Raw genomic sequence first — 25190 nt, 5'->3', positions numbered from 1 at the left:
AGTGAAGGATGTGGGATGCAATCTGATGGCTCCATGGGCTCCATGTGTTGGTGAAAATTGGAAATGAGGTGCTGTGCGCTCTCAGACTGACTCTAGAAACATAAAGAGGGATGTACTGTAGGAAAGAGTAGAAGTTAAAAGGGATTCGAGGGGAAATGAGAGCTCTGAGGTTGTGACATGATGATTTTGGGAGCAATCAAGTTCCACAACATGGTGTAGTGACCTCTGGGTCAGGCGTGATCCAGGCCAACGGGCTGGAGTGCGTTATCGACCACACTTCACATTTTGGACATTGAACACGTGGCCAGAAGGTTAGCTGGCCCTGTGAAAGACAGCATTTCCCACTGACCTATCACCCCGGAAGAGAAAAGGTGCAAACATTTGTCCAATACAAAGGATTTCCGGTCTCTCCCCCTCTCATAGAACAGCCGTCAGATGAAAGGCGCTGAGCCCCCACTCCACTCAGACCAGGTGATCGGGGTGTCAGAGCCTCACCTTTGTTTCTCCATATTCTTTTGTTTTGTATGTTTTAAAACGCATGCAAACAGACTTTGTATCAGCATACCAGTGGGATAGAGCGTGTTTCTTTATGCATCTGGCCCAGTTTTAACCACAACACGATGATGACTGGAGTCCCGTAACACATCTTTTCCTGATTTGACATAAAAATAACTGCATGGGAATATTGTCTCACTGGATTTTGTGAATCTATCGGAGAAGGAGTGATTATCAGCTCTAACTTGAGGCTGGAAAAGATTTGCTGGCAGGATTAGAGTCCTGATGCATCAGGACACACAAGTTCATGTCCTGTCTGAGTTTTGTTGGGCAGAAAGCTACTGAATGATTCCAGGAGTGTATTTTGGTCTCATGTTTTGTACTGTATGTCCTTCTAGCGGATGTTGTTATAGGCGACATTACACGAGAGCCACTTGTCACAGAATTCTGCCTGAAGGTGGCTCTACAAGCTATTCAGTCATGGGGCTTTCCACACACAGTTTCTGCATTTTGGTTCAGTTTTTGTCAATGAAATAGTAACATGCTGTCGTTGTATTTGACAAAAATATTGATTGATTCAGGTTCCAGCTCATCGAACGCATTGTGCCAGTCTCACGTTTCTCACGACCAGGAAAGAATGGGGGAAAAAAATACATCTTTTCTTTTCAACTCGTCTGGATTTGGGGCCCGATTACTTTGGGGGGCCCGGAGAGCTCAGTCAGCTCCTCCAGCCTGTGAACAACTTTCTCTTTGGCATGCTTATTAATAATCCAATCCAACTTTATCTTTTAAAGAGATCTGAAAGCGGGAAGAGAAGGAGCCTGTCTAACGTCTAAAGGTAGCTTGGTCCAAAGATTGGGAGCCATGATTGTTAAAGCCCGATGCCCTCTGAGCTTCAGCCTAGTTTTTGGAACATAAAAGGTCAGGTGATCAGACCTCATAGGGACCAAAAGGGAAGATGTTGCTGAAGCAGGTAATTTATATGGCAGGACGAGAATTTAAAACCAATTCTATATTGGACAGGGAGCCAGCAGACAGAATAGGTGAAATATGCTCACGCCTGTGCGCTCCAGTTAAAAGGCGAGCAGCATCATTCTGGACCAGCTGAAGGCGTGAAAGGGAAGCCTGGCTAACCCCAACATAAAGTGCTTCGCAATAGTCCAGACGAGCCGTGGAAAAAAAGCATGAATCCACTTTTCAAAGTCTTGCAGTGTCTGAACAGGCTTTAGCTTTGCTGTATGCCTTAAAAAAAGAAAATGAAAGATGTTATTTAGTGCCAGAAGTAGGAAGATACCAAATAGAAACACTATGACCAGAGCTGCTACAACAAAATCCATTTCAATGATAGCAGTTTATCTATTGAAAATCCTCTGAAATGACACCCTGAACTTTCAACTCTGATCAAAATCTCCTTCTGCTTTATTTCTGTGACACATTTGAGGTCTTCACAGTTTGATCCCAACAGAGCGATACTGTGTTTAAAATTTAAGAAGATAATTGAACTTCTGTTAAACTCCAAACTGTTTATCAAAGTTTTTTTGTTTTTTTTTGCAGGTATTAAAATGTTCATTTTTGTTATGTTGACATCATAAATAAGCCGCATGCTATGAAACGTATGCCCCAAATCTGCTGTTAAAAGATTTAGAATTACAGCTAAAATGGTTACTTTTACAACTTGCATCTTATTGATCTGAGTTATAAATATCTAATTTAGTTTAATATGTGTTAAGGTATATAATTGCACAAAGTAATGAAATTAAACAGTTGCTGATTCTTTAGCAGCTTTTTTACCTAAAAAACTTCGTCAGAATCAAAGGAATAGTGTCTAAACCAGACTTAGAAAGACTAATCCATGCGTTTGTCTCCAGCACGTTAGACTACTGTAACGGCCTGGTCACTGGGCTCTAAACGGGCAGTAAAACAGCTGCAGGACATCCAGAACGCTGCTGCTCGAGTCCTGACGAGAACCAGGAAATACGACTACATTGGTCCAGTGCTCAGGTCTCTGCACTGGCTTCCTGTCGCTCAGAGAATAGACTTTAAAACAGCTCTGCTCGTGCACATCTCTGACATGTTAGAGCCATATGAACCAACAGGGACTCTGAGAACCTCAGGGAGGGGTCTCCTGCTGGTGCCCAGAGTCAGGACTAAACAAGGTGAGGCTGCGTTTCAGTTTGATGCTCCTAAAGTCTGGAACAGTCTTCCAGAAGATGTGAGACAGGCCACAACTCTGACAATGTTTAAATCCAGGCTGAAAACAGTTTTTTTAGCTGAGCATATGACAAATTAAAGTTTTTATTTATTATTATTACTACTATGATTATTTTTCTGTTTTATGGAATGGTTTTATTTGCCTTCTTGTGATTTTATGTAGCTGTAAACACTTTGAATTGCCTTGTATACAAACTGTTTTCCACAAATAAACTTTGCCTTTAAACTCGTTACTTCTGAAAACTTCAGCTGACAGTTTTGAAACATTCAGCCGGACGTAGCCTGACGTTCCTCATCTTAAGTCGTCCTTAGATGCATATGAACTATAAGAAGACGCGTGTGCTGTGCATCTTGGAAAAAGCATCATCCAGATAATAGAAACTAATCTAAGCAGGTATTCTTTAGACAGATTATGAAACTAACATCATTTTAGTTTATTTCAAAGTAACAGAAACACATTTTTGTGATGTTTTTCCTCCGATAAACAGAATATTCCCGGGAGTTTCTGGGTAATAAGTACATTTCATGTTCGAATGTGTCTTGTGACATGAACCAGTCACTGTTTCAACCTCAGCAAAGCTCAGAGAGTCAAAGAAATCCCATGCATGTAATATTAAAAAAGATATTACCAGGATAAACCTTTTACAGTGAATGTGGGTGCACTTCTGATGGTTCTGTCCTCTGGAAGCTCTGGAAGCGGTGCTTTGCTTATGAAAACTGATGTGAAAGGCTGCTGACTAAAGGGCAGTATGTGACAAGATGGGAATTCAGACAGATTTGAAACCTGTTAATGTCTGAAACTATAATCATATCTAAGTCACTTAACAGAATTTAGGAAACGTTAGTAATGTCCCGCTAACAAAACTGATGACACACAGCTTTAAGTAATTAGATTTAGATACCGACATCTGGAACTCGCCCAATTAAGACTGTGAGAAACGTCTGCTGAGAGGCACTGGAGCAGTCTGTCTGAGGACGTTGGTGCTGCTGAAAGTGTTGATCTTTAAACAGAAACCTGAGGCCAACTGTTTGCTTTTTGATTGAAATATTTATGGTAATTATTCAGTGTGTTTATTGTGTATGTATTTATGTACATGTGTATACATTAATGAGGGATTATTACCTTCCTCCAAGACATTGCTTTTTACCTTTAAAAGATCTCTGGAAAACCAGAACTCAGAACTTTTATTACTATCAAATTAGATCTATTTGTATTGACTGAAACAGAATGTCGGGGTGTGCCAAACATTTAGCCTGTGTGTGTTTTCTTTTTTGCATACCTCCATTTGTGTTTGCAAACTCGCAGTCATAGAAGAAGAACATCATGGTCAGAGAAGGCCTTCACTTCTGACTGACCCTGAGATTCTAACAGATCAATACATGTGCTTTTGAAATTGCGACTCCTGGGCTGGTCTCCAAGAGATGCGTGTTAGCTATTGATATTCTTTTTCCCATTAAGAAAAATGTCGTGCTGCTCATTACACATATCCAAGGGCCCAGCCCTGAGAGCTCCAGCCTAGATCTGACACCGTCAGCGGAGATAGCTGTTAAACCGTCTGTCCCAGCCGTCTTTGTAAGACCTGCTAAAGGTTACCCTGACTGAGCGTAAGAGGCAGAGCAGGAGCCAACAGAAAAAAGGATGACTCAAATCAGCATTTCAGAACGACTTGTTAGCCCAGTTTCCGGAGCTGAGGAATGATAAAATGCTGCTGAAGCACTGCCAGTAACAGCACTTTTGATGTTGTCGTGTCAATATTCAGAATATGTAATGTTTCACACCGTCTGTCATGGCGAACAAGAAAGTGTCCTGCTGCATTTCAGCGTCGGGAAGCAGCAAACCGAAGCAGTGAGGAGCCGGAAATTATCATAAAATCTAACGCTGATAGTGTATCCAATCCAACTTTATTTATAAAGCACTAAAAACAACGAGTGTGAAGCAAAGTGCTGCACAGAAGCAGTAAATTAAGAGACATAAATTAAAAGACATAAACCATGTTTTATAGAAGACAAAGACGTGTTTTACTAAATCCGAGTCATAAACCACCCTCTTCCCAAATCATTCACATAACTCCCAATAAGCATTGCACACGGAAAAATGTCAGCCTATAAAATGTCTCATTGTGGCTGCACCAGTGCAACTTATGCAAAAATGAGCCTGAAGCCCTGCAGAGCTTTGACTGTCGCTGCTTCCAATTTTTTTTTCAAAGTTTTTTTGTGCTTCTTTTAATACTCAGTAACTCTGGTAAAACAAAGGGAAAATAAATAGAGAAAATTAAACTCATCCATTACCTGTTTGAATTCCTGATTTGATGCTTTAATGCAAAGCAGCATTTCGGCATTTTTTTTTTTTTAACAGAGCAATTGTGGGACATCTGCAGAATGTAGACAGACTGAGCTCACCCATAGGAAGCTGGGACTCACAGTGGAGGATGTGTTTGTGCATAATGAACTGGGGAAGGATGGCGAGGGTGATCCACAGAGATTTGAGTTTCCTTATATGTCAGGAATCTTAGTGAAGTTTGTTCCTCCTGCCTCTGTCTGCTATTCCCCGTTAATAAGCCTTGGCAGCGCTTATGAAGGGTATAAATAGATCAAATCAGGTGGAGATGAACTTGTGGACTGATCATAGAGAATAGGGCATCAGAGATTTTCGTAGCATGGGGTAATTGTGAGGAGTGAACATTATGAATATTGAATGAGCCCCAGGTACAGTTGTACAACCCCAATTCTAAAAACGTTGGGTTTCTATGTAAAATCATTAAAGAATGATTTCTAAATCATAAACCAAGATATTATTCACGATAGAACATAGAAGACAGAAGAGATCAATGTTGAAAGTGAGACATTTTACTATTTCATCAAGAATATAAGCTCACCTTGAATTTGAGGAGAGCAGAACATTTTAAAAAGTTGGGGCAGGTCCATGCTTGCCACTGTGTAGCATCCCCTCTTCTTTTAACAACATCTGCAAACATCTGGAACTGAGCAGACCAGCTGCTGGACCAGATGTTGTCCCATTCAGACCCCAGCTGCTCAGCAGTCTTCTTTGTTGTATTTGAACTGTTTTCAGGTGGTGAAACATCTGGACTGCAGGCAGGTCAGTCCAGCACTCGGATTCTTCTTCTATGAAGCCATTCAGTTGTGATAGATGCAGTTTGTGGTTTAACAATGTGTTGCTGAAATATGCAAAGCCTTCATCATCTAGATGGGAGCATATGTTGCTCTAAAACCTGTAAATATCTTTCAGCACTTATCATTTCTTCCCATATGTGCAGGTTTCCAGTTCCAGGGCTCTAATGCGCCCCTATACCATCAGAGATGTAGGTTAGTGTGGAGAACAAGCTGAATGGCCTCTATAAGGTGGTCTTAATTATTTTCCAACCTTTTGATATGCGGAACTTTTTTAAACGAGACGGTGCCTTCAAATTCAGGGTGAGCAGTGTTTTTTAAAGCTAAAAACATTGTTAAAATGTCTGACTTTTCAGCATTTGTTTAGTTTTTCTCTGGAAATAAAATGTTGTCCAAACTTTATTAAGATTGTGATTGTAAACTGTGTGTGACAAAGGAAAAACAAATGAAAGCCAAACATTCTTAACCTTTCCCTGCGTTGGTTTTAGTGCTCTGTTCATTATGCAAACACCTGCAGGACCAGTGAGCGACGAGCTGGCTGACTCATGCTCAAATGTCCAAATCTGGCTTTGAAAATCAAAATGTTAAACACATATATACTCATCACATTCAAAGGGAGATTATACCCTTGGGCAAGCCTCTCAGGCCAATTAACACTGATAAATCCTCTTGCAGTAGAAAGAGAATCTGCGGCCTGCGGGGATTTTCACCCTATCGCCACCCTCTTATCTTTCAGCTTCCTTTGTTAGCAAACCTATACACACAAGGGAGCAGGCATCATTTTAATAAGCAGCACAAGGGAGGCTGACCTACACTGTGGGCAGCAGCAAATTAATTCTGGCTAGTTTAATATGGCTGAAAAACTCTGGAATTAAGCCGCAACATTATTATTCTTTTTAAAAAGATGTGGGGTGAAACTTCTGAACCGTGTGTCAATAAATCTCAAAGGGAATGTAAAACCGTGTGCATGCAGGCAGGACTGAAGTAAGACACACACACACCACCCGGCCAAGGGGACGCGTGAATAAGATGTCAGCATACTTGGCTAACGTTCCTCCTAAGCCCCGAGAAAAGCTGAAAACAAATGTGCAAAGAGACGGAAATAACAACCACGGAATATGTCATGGGTGAGATGTGCTAGCCAAGCATATCTGTGCTGGCTTTTTGTTTTCTCAGGTCTTTCTCTCTGCATCTCTGTCAGGAAGACGCACACAGACGGTCAGTTGTTACTCTGTTGGGTTTGATGCAGTAGCTTCTTTTCCAACTTCACAAGTTTGTAATGCAGAAATGAATGCATGAATAAAAAGTGGTGTGTGCACATTCTTGTGTTCCCGCGTCACTGTGTACTTACGACAAAGGTCGCCTTCGTCATCTCCCAGGGGACAGTCGGTGCTGAAGTCGCACAGTTTGTCTAATGGGATCGCAGGTCCCTGGTGACAGTGGTACTGGCCCTCCAGTGTGATGTTGGGGCCAGGTGAGGACGCTGCAGAGGGGAGAAGAAAGAGTGTTTTCAGAGTGCAGGCACGATTCAGAAAACAATTTGCTTGTTGGCAACCTTATCAAAAGATGTAATGCAACAACAAACTGTGGAGCCAAAGAAAAATATCTCTCGATTAAGTTTACTTGCTGAACATCTCTCTACTAGATTTAATGCATATGTTAGACAAAAACTTAAATCTGCTGCTCCGGGAGAGCATAACTTACAAACAGAAGAAAATTTACTGTTGAGTACATCAGCAAGAGACAAAAGCTAATAAAATCCCTGAGTGTAAAGCTTGTATGACATACACAGACCGCCTGAACCATCAATAATAACAAGACGCAGGCAGCATTAGCATATGGCTGTGACTACAGTACACACCCATTAGACAGGGAACATAGGCAGAAAGACAATGACCTAGTTACTGTTAGCACAATGCAGACGTGGTGGGAGCTCACACACACACACACACACACACACACACAACTGATTCATCCGTCTCTGCAACTCAACTGTACCCCGACACATTTGCATATCTATGCAAATCGGAGATTAGATATCTCCTGGTTGTTAAAACCGACTGCTCACCTTCACCTTAATCATCAGAGACAGATCACAGTAAAGAGAACAAAAGAGAAGAGCAGGAAACAAAAACACACACAGATTGGGATCTTGTTTTGTCACCCTCTCATAAGAAAAAAGAGAAGTGACTCTTATCGTGAGCAACTGGCTGCGTTTACTGTAGTTTGTCCTTCATCTGTTATATGCAGATTTGTTCTCTGTTGAGGCAAACTTGGAGTCCATGACGGGGAGAAACGGCAGCCTAGCTTAGCTGACGATACCGTGATGCCACATCCAAATTTCGACATTTGTGCTTAAAGTACTTTGTTTTTCTCCATTTGTACAACATTTGTACACATTCATAGCTCTGCTGAATCACTGGCTCAGTAAGGCAGGAGAAAAAACACTTCACGCTCTTTTTAAACCTAGCTTGAGTAAATGACTGCTGATGAATACTCTTTTGTGTCATTGCTTATGAACTGTCCCCCTGCACTCTTTTTCCAAACTGCATGAAAATACAGACTCCTACACGTGTGACATTTACTGAGGCAAAAATACAATTTTATTCAAATGAAGTGCGGCCGAGGCTTGTTTGTTTAACACCAAATGTTTGGGTAAAGATGTGGCTTTGCTGTGTTTATTCACCCATGCTCAACGCATGTTTTATGCATTGGTCGACCTCAGTAGCTTCCTCTCTGTTTAATGTCGACACCTCAAGCAGAACGATTTATCAAGTATGAAAAAAAGTTATCCAGAGAACACTGAAACCTTTGGGCAATGCATATAAATTCATCGATTTATCTTAGTTTGATGACAGGGGAGTAGAAGTCATCAAAGCGGTGATGTGACTAACTTTGGGCTCCTGAAGCAGGTAAGTGCAGCCAGACATGGCTGCTGCACTCCAGCCTACCTCAGTTCTTAAATCATACTTGTCAGATTGTGAAAACAAGTGGGTCAGTGGGGGATGAATTGCCTGTGGGAGTGAGTGAGTTTTGTTATCCTCGTGCTCATGGGGTCGGTTAGGTTTTGTGAGGGGAATGATGTATGAGTGGCATTGGAGCTGGACAGGTGACTGGAGAGTGCACCACAGCCACTGATAAATGACAAAACAGATGCAGAAACACGTGAACAGGGTGTTTGTTTCAGCGTTAAACAGGAAACATTTAGTGTGGATGTCAACTGACGATTGAAGATCTGAATCTTACACACTTCCAAGAGATGTATTCCTTCACAAAATGTAAAGAACTTTGAATTCAAACTAAAAAAAAAATTAAATAAAAATCAAAAATCGTTTTTGTCCTGTCACTATGGAAACAACACTGGTCTGTAAATGTCCGAATTACCCCCAAAAGCCTTTTCAGTAACATCTAACTGGGTCACACCGTGTCACATATACGTATATATCACTTTTAACACGTCAGGACAAGCCTGAGCTGCTCAAACTGAGTCACATATACGTATATCTCACTTTTAACACGTCAGGACAAGCCTGAGCTGCTCAAACTGAGTCACATATACGTATATATCACTTTTAACACGTCAGGACAAGCCTGAGCTGCTCAAACTGAGTCACATATACGTATATATCACTTTTAACACGTCAGGACAAGCCTGAGCTGCTCAAACTGAGTCACATATACGTATATATCACTTTTAACACGTCAGGACAAGCCTGAGCTGCTCAAACTGAGTCACATATACGTATATATCACTTTTAACACGTCAGGACAAGCCTGAGCTGCTCAAACTGAGTCACATATACGTATATATCACTTTTAACACGTCAGGACAAGCCTGAGCTGCTCAAACTGAGTCACATATACGTATATATCACTTTTAACACGTCAGGATAAGCCTGAGCTGCTCAAACTGAGTCACATATATGTATATATCACTTTTAACACGTCAGGATAAGCCTGAGCTGCTCAAACTGAGTCACATATACGTATATATCACTTTTAACACGTCAGGACAAGCCTGAGCTGCTCAAACTGAGTCACATATACGTATATATCACTTTTAACACGTCAGGACAAGCCTGAGCTGCTCAAACTGAGTCACATATACGTATATATCACTTTTAACACGTCAGGACAAGCCTGAGCTGCTCAAACTGAGTCACATATACGTATATATCACTTTTAACACGTCAGGACAAGCCTGAGCTGCTCAAACTGAGTCACATATACGTATATATCACTTTTAACACGTCAGGACAAGCCTGAGCTGCTCAAACTGAGTCACATATACGTATATATCACTTTTAACACGTCAGGACAAGCCTGAGCTGCTCAAACTGAGTCACATATACGTATATATCACTTTTAACACGTCAGGACAAGCCTGAGCTGCTCAAACTGAGTCACATATACGTATATATCACTTTTAACACGTCAGGACAAGCCTGAGCTGCTCAAACTGAGTCACATATATGTATATATCACTTTTAACACGTCAGGACAAGCCTGAGCTGCTCAAACTGAGTCACATATACGTATATATCACTTTTAACACGTCAGGATAAGCCTGAGCTGCTCAAACTGAGTCACATATACGTATATATCACTTTTAACACGTCAGGACAAGCCTGAGCTGCTCAAACTGAGTCACATATACGTATATATCACTTTTAACACGTCAGGACAAGCCTGAGCTGCTCAAACTGAGTCACATATACGTATATATCACTTTTAACACGTCAGGATAAGCCTGAGCTGCTCAAACTGAGTCACATATACGTATATATCACTTTTAACACGTCAGGATAAGCCTGAGCTGCTGCTGCAACATTAACAGACCGACACACAGACACAGAAATTAGGGTTACATTTTTATACCCAAAGTTCAGAGAAAAGCATCTAATAAGGTGTAGAAATGCTCCTCGAGATAAGAACTATGAATGTTTGTTTAATTTAAAGGTACAAAATCAGCGCCGACAACTAATGGCCTTTTCATTTAAATAAAGAATGGCATCCACGTCAGGAATCTTTACGCTACGTCTCACCTTTAATTCTGGGCTTTGCATTGTGGGTTTTACCGCTTAACTGATAGTAACTGATGGCTTTTTTCTTATACCATCTCAGCTGGAGTGAGTCAAGCAGATCGTATAGGATGAAGTGGTCAGAGAGAATCATTACCTGTGGGTGTGAACAACTCTTTTTTTTATCGTTTGAAAGCCTGGTTCACGATTTACAACATTATGTGGGCATACTGATCGCATAGTGTGCTCAAGACCAATGGATCCATGGATGTGTTTATTACTGGAGGCATGAATCTATACATCAACCTGTATTTTCTCTGTAACACTGTCGTTATGATCACTCCCAACAGATATTCAAACACTCCTGAACTAAAAGCCCGTCACACACTCATTCAGAGCAAAAAAAACTTTGTACACCTCAGTTACAAGTCTCTTTGGTGAAGCATTAGCTAAATCAGTGTAGTGTGAAAAACACAAACGGAGAAGTCATCTCTGCGTTGCTGCAGCCTCGCACACGGTGCGATGATAAACAGCTGATCCTGTGCGTGTCTAAGAGTCGCCGCTTGTGGTGGACGAGGAAACATGAAAGAGTTGCACCATGCAACAGAAATGCTTTGACTGCACATACAACCTCCTTCAATGCAGTTGTCCGTCCATTGTACAGGATGTATATCAGATAAATTATAGTTTTCTGTACTCCTCAATAAAAGGTTCAATCTGCACCGAAACTAATCTAAATGGCACCATTTTTAAGAAGAAAACCAAAGCTATCAGTAGTAGCCATTCTTTTGGTCCAAGGACGTGTCTCTCAGCAACAAAAAGAGCTCACAAATTCACAACACTCAGTTCAGAACGCACAAACTTTCCTTAGTTAGATTGTTGGTGGTAAAATTCAGCATTTGCATGGTGAAAAGGCCCTTTAAGTACAAGCACATTGGAACTTAAAGTGGGACAACTTTAAAGATGAAACTCAACAAATGATACAAGCAGCTTTTAAAATGAAGCGGTTTCCATCCATTGTGAGTGTAGTCAGGGTCACATTTCACATAAATATGACATGTTAACAGCTCCATCCATTCATAATTTCTTCCAATTTAACATCACACATGAACATCAACAAAATTTCTTATCAAAACTTGAAGATAAGAGGAAATACTTCAAATTACTGAAAACATTTCGAAGAACTTGATTGATTGATTTACTTGTTAAGAATAAAATAAGTCCTCTCTCTCTCTCTCTCTCTCTCTCTCTCTATATATATATATATATATATATATATATATATGTTAGTGCTATAACACTAACAGCTCATACACTGATGTGTCAGTAATGTATAATAAATCTAATGGTGTCTGGTTCAGGGGGATAAATCCAGAACTTCAAAACTATAAAGAACCAAAAGTGTTGGGACGCTGTCTGAAATATCTATAAAAATTATTTTCAAATCTCGTAAGGTGAATATTTGGCTCACAAATAGATCACTGAAAACTTGTTGATTGTGAAACATTTTCCCATTTCATGCAAAGTATCAGTTCATCCTGACTTTGATGGCAGCAACGGGTCTACAAGTGTGTGTGTGTGTGTGAAACGTAAAGAGGCAGAGTCTCTCTGAATTAAAGAACTGATTCAATACTTTAAGGAACTGGAGTTGTATCCATGCAGGACTGTCACATTGCTACAGCGTTAAGCAAAGGATCCGAGTACTTTTTGCGCAACTGCTGAAAGTCTTTCATGTCAAGAAAAAACATTTGGTTTCATGGTCATGAACAAATCTCCTGGGACAAACCAAAGTGTCCCACTTGTGGTGTATGGAGAATAACAAATGACTCGGGAACTATTTTGGAAGCCATGCTTTCCTTTTTACATGTTACATCAGCGCAATACAATTCATTGCTAACATTTAAGATTTCAATATTTTTGCATAGTATAGCTGAATTATGCATATGTCAGATTTCTGAGATTTCACTGATAGACGCGTCTCATTCTGCAAGATAGCAGGAGATCATGCAAAACAGCTTGTCTCACAATTTGAATAATACTTTTGCCACGGTTTATTGGAGATGGCTTGCAGATTTGACAACAGGCAGACGTGTCGTTGTTGCAGACAAGCTGCAGAAACACATTCTGGAAAGGCAGAGAGGGTCGACTCTTGCTGAAATTAAGAAAGCTTTCGTCTTCCCACAGATGATCAAACACGTCAGTCATATCTTGAAATCCCTCTGCGTCTGAAGAAAGATTTCCAACTGGAGTTCTGCTTGTGCTTTGTGCACCTAATGGTAAAAAAAACATCCCAAGAGACTTGATTAAGCCTATAATAGAATTCTGGAATGGTTGGAACTCATCAATCCCATCGATAATCTCTAATTTCAAATGGCACGATGGTGCAAAAATCTCAAGGGGGCAAGGCAGATGTGGCGCCACTATCTTGCCACCCCATTAAAGGCAAAATCTGGAGACATTCATGGAGATTTACAGTGGCTGCAATGCTGAAGATAGATGCAGCTGCGTTTCCCACTGGACAGTCGACAGGACAAGACATATTTGCCCATGAATTCAATTAACTGCACACAGCCACGCTCGATTGGTGCGAGCTCTGCCCAATCACTATCACTATCTGTCATGCTCCCTGCCAGAGAAGGAACAGCACACTCAAGGGCAGCCTGGTGCAGATAGAAAGTGAGAATTATACCTTTAATGTCTATTCTTCAGTTTTTTTCATGGCACAAAAACAAAATTACGTCTTCAGGTCATGGGAATTCAAATTGTGATCAAATCTATTGTTTGTTTTTATTATTTAACAGCCTGTACTTTATAATCTGACATGCGTTGTCTCAGAATGTATTCTGTATTTTTTAGTTTTCCTGGGAACATATCCAATTATTGTCGAGGTTGAGGAGTTACAAGCTAAAAATATACTGGGAACATTTACACTGTAGCTGTGCAGAGGAGCTATGGAGTCATTTCAACTTGAAAAGCTGTCAACATTGAGAAAAACTCAGCCAGGTTTCTATGATTATGCACAATTAGTCGACATGAAACAAACAAAATACTCTCAGTTTGTACAAAGTGTTACTGAACCTCAGTCCTGAGTGTTTGAAATAGTGAGATTTGTTTATCTCAGAGGACTGAAAGTGTGAAGAATTATTAGGTGTCAAACTTACAGAAGGAATTTTTTTTTTGAGAAACAAATCCATGAGCAGGACAGCAGTCCCAGCAGGGGGGAACTGGGAGGCAGGTGACCCAGCACAAACATCACAGGGTTGCCTAACACTGGTAGTGGGTTTGGAACATGATTTTCTTTCAGTCTTCAACCTGAAAAAGTCTGTCAAACTCAACGGTAGTAGCTGTGATCCAGTACAGGCTCTATCCACCTGCGCCTCTCCAATTCCATCCGTCCAAAAACATCTCATTTGTTTTCATGTTTAAACTTTCCTCATCACCCATCTATCCATCTCTTACTGCTAATCCAGTGCCGGGTCATGGGGTGACAGTCTAAGTACCGTCCTCATCACTGCAAACGCTGCCTCTATCCGCCCGTCAGTCTCCTGCTGTGTTCTGCCCCCAACTGTGAACAGAGTCCTCCTCTACACCTACCGCCTGCAGGAGATGCCTCATCTGGCTTTTCAGAGACAGTTTCTGCTCTTTGCATAAGAAAATATCTCCTCTTCGTGCACTGACTGCGTGATACATTTTAGATCTGACTTTAAAAGAGATTTTATATTGAAAAATATATATACAGACTATGATTGACACCATTTTTTTGCTTTTAGCTGTAATTCATGTGGTTATTTCCATGTAGACAAAAGCTCGACTTGCACAATATGCCGTCACCATTTGTCTGAATCATGCTGGCTTTTCCCACCTGTGAGGCTCCTTGCATGGCCATACCTCCATTGGAATGAAGCTAAGTAAACATAGTGACACCAGCTGATGCAACGCTGCTCTGACATCAAAGCATCTGTTCCACCGACAGCTTTAAACAACTTGTTTTGGTTAAATCCGTTAGCATAATGCGGCAGGATTTGGACTCTAAAGTGTAAACATGGCCTTGATGTTTTATAGTTTTCATTAAAAAACATTAAAACCCAGAAATCAATTCAGTGCACTAAGGTGTGAAATGTGAATGATTTTGGGTCTGTAAGAGCCACTGATGCCTTCATAATAACTGAGATTTTTCTGCTCTGTAGAAGTGAGTTCCCGACAATGACAAAAGAAAGTGCACCCCTTTTCATAGATTTCATGACCTAAGTAATAAAATCTTTAGATTTTTAGAGGTGAATAAGTACAGTCTCAGATGAACAGCAACACATGACATATTACTGTCAAAACGGAGAAAGTGTGAGAAAAACTAAGTGAACCCCTGATCTAGCAGCTTCAGCAGCAATAAGTTGAAGTAATGGTTTTCTGTGGGACGTTATCAGTCTCTCTCATGGTTGTGGAGGAATCTCGGCCACTCTTCTCTCCAGCGTTGCTTCAGCTCATTGAGGTTTGCAGCAATGGTTTCTGCACAGCTCTCTTAAGGTCCCACCACAGCATTTCAGTCAGACTGAGGTCTGGACTTTGACTGGACCATTGCAACACCTTGATTCTTTTCTTTTTCACACATTCTGTTGTAGATCTGCTGCTGTGTTTGGGATCATTGTCCTGTTGATGAGCCAGTTTCAGCCCAGCTTTAGCTGTGGGACAGATGGCCTCACATTTGACTCTAGAATACTTTGGTATCCAGAGGAGTTCATGGTGGACTCAATGACTGCAAGGTGCCCAGGTCCTGTGGCTGCAGAACCAGCCCAGATCATCAGCCCTCCACCACCGTGCTTGACAGTTGATATCAGGTGTCTGTGCTGATTTGCTGTGTTTTCTCTAAACACAAGGGTGTATTTACCTTATTACCCTGTAGTATTTAGAGAGTATACTCTCTTTCCCACAGCAATATACATTTTGCCAATGCTGTTGAAGTTTGTACTTATTCTAGATGGAAGTCAGCAAAGGTTAGGTGGTAATTATCTTTAATGCACCCAACAGGGTCAATGGAATTTCTCTTTCTGACCATTTCCAACAGATGAACATTTCCATACGTCGAAAACATAATGCAGCTACACACCAATTACAATGTACAGTGTTCCATTTGACATTTAATGGATTGAAGTGACGCAAGGAACAGATTAAGAATTTCATGCCAAGCATTCTTGGCACAAGCCCAGAATGAAATTAGATTTATGGTTGCTGTATCTTAATGACTGGCTTTAATTCAATAATGCTTAAAGATCGTAATACTAGGAAATTTCCTGCTCCATGTCAGGTTAGGGTTGATTTAGACATCTGTTCCATTTGGCATATGCATACTGGGAACACTCTACTTGGTGCCGTGGGCTGTTTAACACTTGCTCAGTATCTTAAAAATGAAACTGTCTGCACAGATTGTTTTGGAAAAGTGCCTGCAACAGAAAGCCTGTTTGTGTTGAGGGGATGCTTCTTGAGGAAGTGCCTAAGGCAAGAGATTAGCGGTAGAGTTAGATGAAGCTCAGTGCTGCCTTGTCTCCGAATGTCTTACCTTCTTGTTAATTGATGGGCTTTGTTTTTAACTTGCTCCGGCACAATGTGTGATCTCTAGCAAGTTTTCAAGTAACCTCAAGGTTTAAAAAAGTAAGGAAAATAGTCCAAGATTTAGCTTTAAGTAAATCTGGCAGACAGAAAAATGGCTGATTTCCCTTAAGGCTCCTACAGGCTTTGGCCAGAAATGAAAGATTAACTCCTTTTAACACAAAAATCTTAAGAAACACGTATGAAATAGTGATGCAGTGAGTATCTATAATCAACTGCACATCTTCTAATCTGTTCTTTCTTGTTAGTGTTTTATCACCTTCAATGAAAGAAATAAATCAAAAGAAATGACGTGGATTTCTGCAGAAATGCACGTGAGGGCCCCGTCTGCAGTGGGTGGTCGAAGCATCTGAACGTTTTCTCTGTGCAGAACACATTTAAGATGTGTAATGAAACAAAACTTTATATTTGGAAACATTTAGATGATGAGGATGTTCTCCACTCTCATCTCTGATATTTCACCTCTAAGTGGAAGTAAAGCCCCAAAGAACAAGACCGACACTCACACTGACATCTTTCACTTCAGTTAAATTCATGTAGCGCCAATTCACAACTATGGTCATCACAGGGCAATTCACAAAGAATGCACATTAGTTCAAATGTAAGTTCAATTACACGCATTATTCATGCCATGTAGTAATCAGACCACAGGAAACATTACGTGAGCTGCCTCCTGGCTATCGACTAAGCTTCAGCTGCTGAGAACAATGTTAGTTGGCTAAATTTTCTATTTTTTTAAGAATGCTAAAAAGCTCTGAGAACATACAGAATATTACGGTATTAGTAGAAGAGTTGGCGTTTTGTAGCGTCCAAAAACTGGTCCTGGGGATCCGACAGGTTTCATGGGAATGAGCCTGTTTAAAGGGGTTAAAAGCTTTGTTTTATCTCGGTCTAAACCCATTGTACGTGGGTTTAGACCAGCGCTCTCTGCGACGCCTACAGCTTGTGCAAAATGCTGCTGCTGCTGGGCTTTCTTTTCTGTCTGAGTTGGGCTACAAAGAAACGGAAGAACAGATAACCCCGGTTCTGGCCTCTCTGCACTGGCTTCCTGTGCAGTTAACAATTGATTTTAAGATCCTGATGTTTGTTTTTAAAATTTTGAGTATTTGGCTGACCTGATACATGTTCACAGACCAATCAGAGCTCTGAGGTCTGCTAATAAACTACACTTGGATGTGCCTAAAAGCAGGCTAAAAGCTAAAGACGATCAAGCTTTTGCAGTGGTTGCCCCTAAGCTGTGGAATGGGTCACTGCTGCTTATCCGGTTGCCAGAAACTCTGAAAATGTTTAAATCCGCTCTTAAAACTCACCTTTTCTCCCAGGCTTTCGGACCTGGGTAAAACGAATGTTGTCTTTGTTGAACTTATCTTTTGGATTTTATTGTTATTTCTTTATGTAAAGCACTTTGGGTCAACTGAGGTTGTTATAAGGGGCTCTATAAATAAATGTGACCTTGACCTTTATGGTTAGAATTTAAATCCAGTCAGGTTTAGGGTAAAGGTCGGGGAATGTATTATGTCAACATTCAATCACCACAATGATAGAAAAACAAGTCTGTGTGAGAATGAGTATAAAGAGGTGCGGGTGGGGGGGCTGAATCTAAGCCCTGTGCATGGCTAACAGTGCAGAAAACCCAGAGCACATCTAATATAAAAGTGCAACAAACAGCAACCGATGGTCGATCAGGAGAGGTTTGAGTTATGGGCAGTCCAAGATGGCACTCATCAAATTTTCTTTTGTTGTAAACCGCTCAAGTGGTCAAGTGGTTGCAATTTTAAAATAACAAAGACAGCAACAATCACATCTTTAGTTTTACTGCATGTGTCCTTCAATTTTAATTTCAGGGAGAAACCTTAAAAACTTTCTTACTGGTAATTGTTCATTTTTCTGATCAATCCATCCCTCTGCCTCACAGTTTAAGTGCTCTTTTCATGAAATTCAACATATTTTCATGCTCAAAACATGAATTTATGCAAATGTGGCTGAACAATACAACAGAGCACCATCTCTCCAGTCTTAGAAAACTTCCTTTAGGTCTATTTTAGCAGCTGTTTTTAGCAGTTCCCTCAAAGGTCTTTGATAGAACACAACTTAACATCCACTGTTAATGTTAAACACCATTTCTTCATTACATTACAACTTGAAACAAGACCGGTACATGAAAATGCTTCTTATAGCCTTCACCTACTTTGTCGACAGACATTTTAATTTTCAGTGCCAGACAGCCACTTAGAGGAGCCCAGAGCGTCCACGTTTCTTACCCAGATCTTTCCTCACAAAGATTGTGAGCGAGCAATGACTGTAATCTGTGAGCTCAAATTTTCCTTAAGTGCCCAATTTTCGTATAGCAATTGCATTCTTTCTTTTGTAATATCAGCAGGCATGCCCATGATTTTCCGTGCCATATCATGTACATCATATTCTTTTCTTTCCTCTCCTTCATATCTTGGATGTGATTTGGCTAAATTTCAACTTGTCCTGAAACCCTGCTCAACAGCACATTTACGCAGAGCCTAAACCAAAAAAAGTATTAGATAGAAGCTTATAGCCTACATTTCATTAGAAGTTAAATTGCAATTATGTTAACATTTTTCAATTTATGCAGACATTTGACCTTTTATACCTCGTCTTTATTACGTATGAGTATTCTGTCTGAACCTTCTCTCTGTCCTGTTTCAATTTCTGCTGGAATTCAGCAAAACACAAGAATAACGGTGTGTTCGGACTAAAAGCAAAATGACCTGAGCGGGCTGCGAGATTGCATGTAAAGTGGAAAGATGGAGACGGAAAGACGTGAATAAACAGGCTTCCGTCACAGTTTAAAAACTTGGGAAAAGACACTTTGTTGTAAGTTCCCTTCAGCACTGAAGTCCCCAGGAACGAGGACACTGGATTCATCTGTGAATGAAAAACTAAGCATAGATCCCAGGTTACTGACTCCACTATATGTGCTTTTTCTGTTAGTTTTAATGCCGAATGCTCAGTGCAACAAGTGTAAAAAGCTTATTTAGAAGGAAGTCGACACAAATAAACAACTTATTCAGAAGCACAGAGGTTGCGACCTCATAAAACATTTACGTAAACCTCATGGGCCACTGCTTCATTGACACTCATCCTTCAGCTTTAATAGAGCTACTACATCTTTGACATTATTTCATCTTAAACATACAGCATCACACTGTTATCTAGGTACAAACGATCAAGAATAAAAAAGAACAGAGAACATCATTTAGAGGCTTGTGCTAGATGTGTCCTGATGGGACACAGAGTATTCTTTTTCTTTTTGAACCTTAAAAACACTTCATCAGCCATCCATCCATGTCTAACCCCCTGTCCACTCCACTGGCTCCCACTTCCCTCATTGCCTCCACAAGGCTGCGTGTGATTGATGGGCCCAGGGACACCCTCACGCTGCTGTGTACCTTATCCCGACATATAGAGTTGCGGTGATGCTCCATTAGCGGCGTGCAGCAGCACAGTGCGGCGGTTAGGGAAATGGGCCAGGAGAAGGGAGGTCACTGGTTCAAATTCCCACAGGGTTCATTGCTGCCATGTCTAAGCTTCATGTAAAATTTGCAGGGTGATTCATAAGCACAAATACCGAGCAGGATATTCAAGGGGGACAAACAATTTCTTATAATTTAAAAGGAAAATGTGACCTTCTGCCTTGTTGCCAAAGTACAACAACAGAGTCAAAGTCAAACTCACAAAATCTGGTAATGAGCTCGTCAGTCCTCACAAGAGCCAGCGTTTGCATTCAGGATAAAAACTGTAAGTGGGTACGAGTGCCAGTAATGGTTGCTCAGCTTGAATAATGATGTCCTCTGTGCAGCTTTGCCACAACTATAAGAGAAATACCAGCAAAGGGTTGGATTCCAACTTCATGTCAGTCCCAAAGACGGGCATAAAGGCACACAAGTGACTTTAGGTGCAGAAAATTGGATTGCTTGTTGGACCAGTGACTGATGAGTTAATTAAAGTGGAAGGGTACGGAGCAAGAAGAGAGATGCTGCCCCATTTATTTATCCACTATTGACTATATCTCTTTGCACCTCACATACGAGAGCAATCGGTGCCTGAGAAAAGAAACAAGCGGGAGGACAGACATTGTCAGAATCTCAATAAGCATTGAATATTCTCACCAATTGTCATGTGAAAAAGAAGGTAAACTCTGCTTCAGTTTCTAAAGTTTTATGTATCAGGTCATATATCTGGAAAAAAAGCAAAAACACATCATTTGAATCTGGTCCTTAGCAGGTTTTAGGATGAGCTCAGATGAACAACAGCATAAGTTTCTACACTGTGACAATGTTTATTAGACTAAAACTAAACCAAAATGCAGAAGCATTGTGTGAAAACTATGTCCATATTTACTGTTTACACAGGAATTAAAAGGGTAAAAGGCAGCCAGGAGCTGCTAGTCAAATACACTCATCAGTTCATATGAGCACCTCCATAATAGTCGAGGATTTGTCAGTTTGCTGGTCTGCAGCATTCAGGTGTGTTAGCACAATGCCAAGGAAGAGAGACATCAGCAGTGATCTTAGAGAAGCAGCTGTTGCTGCCCATCAATCTGGGAAGGGTTATAAGACTTGTTCTGCAGCCACAGGACCTGGGCACCTTGCAGTCATTGACTCCACCATGAACTCCTCTGGATACCAAAGTATTCTAGAGTCAAATGTGAGGCCATCTGTCCCACAGCTAAAGCTGGGCTGAAACTGGCTCATCAACAGGACAAAGATCCCAAACACAGCAGCAGATCTACAGCAGAATGTGGGAAAAAGAAAAGAATCAAGGTGTTGCAATGGTCCAGTCAAAGTCCAGACCTCAGCCTGACTGAAATGCTGTGGTGGGACCTTAAGAGAGCTGTGCAGAAACCAATGCTGCAAACCTCAATGAGCTGAAGCAACGCTGGAAAGAAGAGTGGGCCAAGATTCCTCCAGAACCATGAGAGAGACTGACAACGTCACACAGGAAACCATTACTGCAACTTATTGCTGCTGAAGCTGCTGCTACAAGCTGCTGGATCAGGGGGTTCACTTATTTTTCCTAACATGTTCGCTGTGTTTTGACAGTGTAATATGTCACGTGTTGCTGTTCATCTGAGACTGTACTTATTCAACTCCAAAAATCCAGGTAGCGGTCCAGAGATTTTATTACTTAGGTCATGAAATCTAAAAATGAAATTAAAAAGGGTTCACTTTCTTTTTCACTCTTTGGTTGTCAGAAACACACCTCTGCAGAGCAGAAAATCTCATCAGGGGCTCTTCCAGACCCAAAGTCATTCATATTTCACACCTTAAATTTAGGGTTTCTGAGTTACTGAATTGGTTTCAAGCATAAAACATGAAGTCATTGCTGTTTAAGGTGGAATCTACGAGCTGCTGGATCATCGGGTAAGCGTCTGGATTTTTCTTAATTTCTGAAGAACCTTGTAATTTTGCAGTTTTCCACATAATTGTGTGACTGTTAGTAAAATGACAGAAAAGATTCATCATAAAGCACAAGAACTATGACACGATGTTTAGCATTAGCATATCTTTTCTCTCAGAGTTAATTATGTTTTTTTCCCCCAGGTCTGCAATAAACTCTTATGCAACAACAACAGTGGTAAACCAGAAGTCTCTTATATATGGTAAAATTAAAATGTAAAACCACTGCAATCAGTCAATCTAACCAACCGTGGATGAGCCTTTGTGCTATACTAACTTTACAGGTGACGAATAGCAGTAATTGGCTAATTCTGAGTGCAGTTGAGTGGAACTAATAAAACAAACAAGTGTATCTGGGTCTGGCGCTTCATGCACTGATCTTGGTTGGATGGAAGGTAATTCGAGCCCAGGTTTGTGGCAGGTGCTGGAGGGGAAAGTGGGGGAGGTTTAGGATTGCCACAAAATGTGGTGTGGCTGCACGGAGAGCATGCTGAGACGGATTAGGGCTTAGCCTGGGAGTGGGAGGTGTGTTGTGGGTGTTGTGCTGAGTGCCCAGGTGGTGCCTGAGGAGAGCACGGTACGTCTGCATGCTTTTTTCTCTTCATTTGCCAGGGCTTATGTGCTGCCTGGCAGGAGAACACAGTGATCCCAGAACTGAGAACAATTAGACGCTGTTCAGCCATGGCCGGATTTGCATGAGCAGCAGCACCCACTCTCTTCTGTCCCAACTCAGACAGAAAAGAAAGAATCGCAACAAATTCACTAATAAGGAAGGTTTGGTGTGGATTTAAAGGTTTCCCCGCTCTTCTTCTTTGGCGTTTTTCTTAAAAATACGGAGCTCTGGGGTCACACTTATGTCATATGGATCTATGCTTTAGATTGGAATTGCATTTTGGTTAATCCATTAAAGCCTGAGGAGTCCTTTAAACATAGGAGCTACTGTCACATTCCCATACGTTACAGTTGAAGTTGAAGTTCCATAAGCAGTGTTGACAGTTATGACTTATATTTCCTAATGTTGTCCTTGTTTCCGTGATCTTTTCTGCTTTCATCCTGTCTTTTCCATTCTCACACAGGCATTTACATATCCGACAGCTGATAGCGAGTCAGGTGCCGCTGATTTCTTATCAGATGGTCAGGTGTGAGATTTCAACTGCATCGAATGAGGAATTCTTCCGTGTAGCTCTGACATCAGCTCAAGTCCAAACATCCCAATCAGAAAATAAATCTTACAGGATGTTCCTCATTCATTCAGAGCTCAATATCGAAGCATCACAAAAGTTATTTCTATATCCTAATTGTATTTATTATGTGTTTTTGCAGGTGAAAAAGGACTTTAATCAGGTAATGCAGCTAAAAGCTGAGAATGAATTGTAAACTTAGTAGTTTTTTTTCAGGAAAAAGTGAAGTTTGGGTCATAATAACACATGCAAACATTAGGCATTTATCTACTTCTGAGTTCTCATTAGGAATCAGGTTTGGGCTCTCCCTTGGATGCCGGCAAAGCAGGGGAAGGCTACAAGACTTATAACTGTCCAAAATGTCCCAAATCTGAGTTTTCATGGTAATTGTCAAAGTGAAGACACAACAATGCAGAACTGAACATCTGTTGGGTGAGAAAAATCAGACCTCCAACATACAGTGCATCTGCTTGAAGGTTACCTGACAGTGAAGTGGTGGAACCCAGAGAAAAGAACACTGCCAGCTGTTAGATGTTCAGTGTAATATTGAGGAATTATTCTGCTTTGGGTTGTAAAGCAGATGGTGGCACTGGTGGAAGGATGAGTGGATTCTGCTAAATATTAACAAATTGTGGACGGAAATGTCTAGCAGTCAGTCCGGAAAGTAAAGGTGAAGAGTCTGGTATGTGCAACAGGAAAATGATCCATGGCAGACATCTAAAATCCACCATGAAATACTTTAAGCTTTACAAGGTTTTAGAGCATCTTGGATCTGCTGTTCTCAGAAAACTTCAGAAATGACCTGCAGGACAAAGTGAGGGAGGATCTGTGAGACGGGGGTGATGTGGGGTTCAAACAAGCTCTACAACTACCACAGTTACACACTGTTATTTTATTCTACTCTATCAGTAATAATAATATATTTATTACAATGCAATCTATTACAAGCAGAGGGAGCAGCATACTTAAATGTTTTTTTCTAACGGGATAATTTGTGCAAAATATTTTCATTTTGTTCAAACTTTTGTCATGAAAACTGTGAGCCAGCAGTGCATGTTTTAACTCCAACTCTTAATTTCTATCCATTTAAAGCTTGTCTATTGCTCTGTGTAAAGCATCCTATGGGCTCATACCAGATACTTTATACATTTAAGTTATTATTACTGTCATTATTTGTCAGTAGAGTCATCTGTATGCTGGTCAAACACAGACAGATGGACAATCAACATTTCCAGGTCTTTATTCCAGTTTCTCCATAAACTGCAGCATTTCTTGCTGAGTCAGTCAGTACAGCTGATTGCCAAACAGTGTTTTCTGTGTTTTCGCACCAGTCAAACAGTCGGTGGTCATTGAGTTAAGTGGCTTTTTTGCCACTCGCTGGACATAACCTGAGTACTGTGACATCTCAAATAACATTGCATGCATTCCCACTTTCGCTAATGGGTGAAAAATGCTGTCATTTTGTTGTCATATGGGCAGCGGCGGCGGGACTGACTGCTTTTCTATATAAATTAAAGTTTTGCACAATATGTCACCTGTAATGCAGAATTTCCAATAAAAAGCCTTCATTCAGCATGTTGTCAAAGATTTACTCTGAAGTGTTTAGTGACAAATGCATTTACAAAGTGGACGTGAATCAACAGGAAAACACTGTATGAATGCAATTACATGTTTTACTGTAATACATCTAGTTAAAAAACATAATTTTATGAGGACGACACTGTGTAAACAACTATGTCATTGTGGGGATCTTTATAGTGCAGCTGCCAACTACAAGATTTAATTTAAACCATGATTAGAAGCTACCGGTGAGCCATTTGTTGTGTTTTTTACTTTTCCTTTCTTTATTTCTTGTTATTCGAGTTCTGCAGACTGTATCACTGCCAACTAAACAAGTTTCCTTGTCTGAAGCATTTTCAAACCACAATCACTCACTGAGAATAGTCCTGCCTTTTTTAAATGACTGGAAAATAAAAAAGCTTACCTTGAATGCATCTGAATAATTCATAAATGCACATAACACTGTTACATTGAATCAGCACCTGGTTGGTGTCACATCTAGCACCTGTCAAACATTTCTGTTGGAAGAAACAACAACTGAATCTATACTTTCTTAGTAA

The 25190-nt window shown here is 40.7% G+C and overlaps 1 protein-coding gene across 1 annotated transcript in view; it reads right to left on the bottom strand.

Moving 5' to 3' along the window:
* alk (ALK receptor tyrosine kinase) overlaps positions 1-25190 on the bottom strand; it is a 398068-nt gene that overhangs the window by 67624 nt on the left and 305254 nt on the right. The window contains exon 6 of the mRNA XM_072364756.1: positions 7187-7318. Coding sequence (XP_072220857.1) covers positions 7187-7318 — 132 coding nt within the window. The remainder of the gene's footprint in view (positions 1-7186; positions 7319-25190) is intronic.

This window comes from Leuresthes tenuis, unplaced genomic scaffold (assembly GCF_036924035.1).
Source record: "Leuresthes tenuis unplaced genomic scaffold, fLeuTen1.0.hap1 SCAF_15, whole genome shotgun sequence".
Lineage (NCBI taxonomy): Eukaryota > Metazoa > Chordata > Actinopteri > Atheriniformes > Atherinopsidae > Leuresthes > Leuresthes tenuis.
Note: the sequence above shows the minus strand (reverse complement) of the source record. Positions and strands in the feature narration are given on the sequence as shown.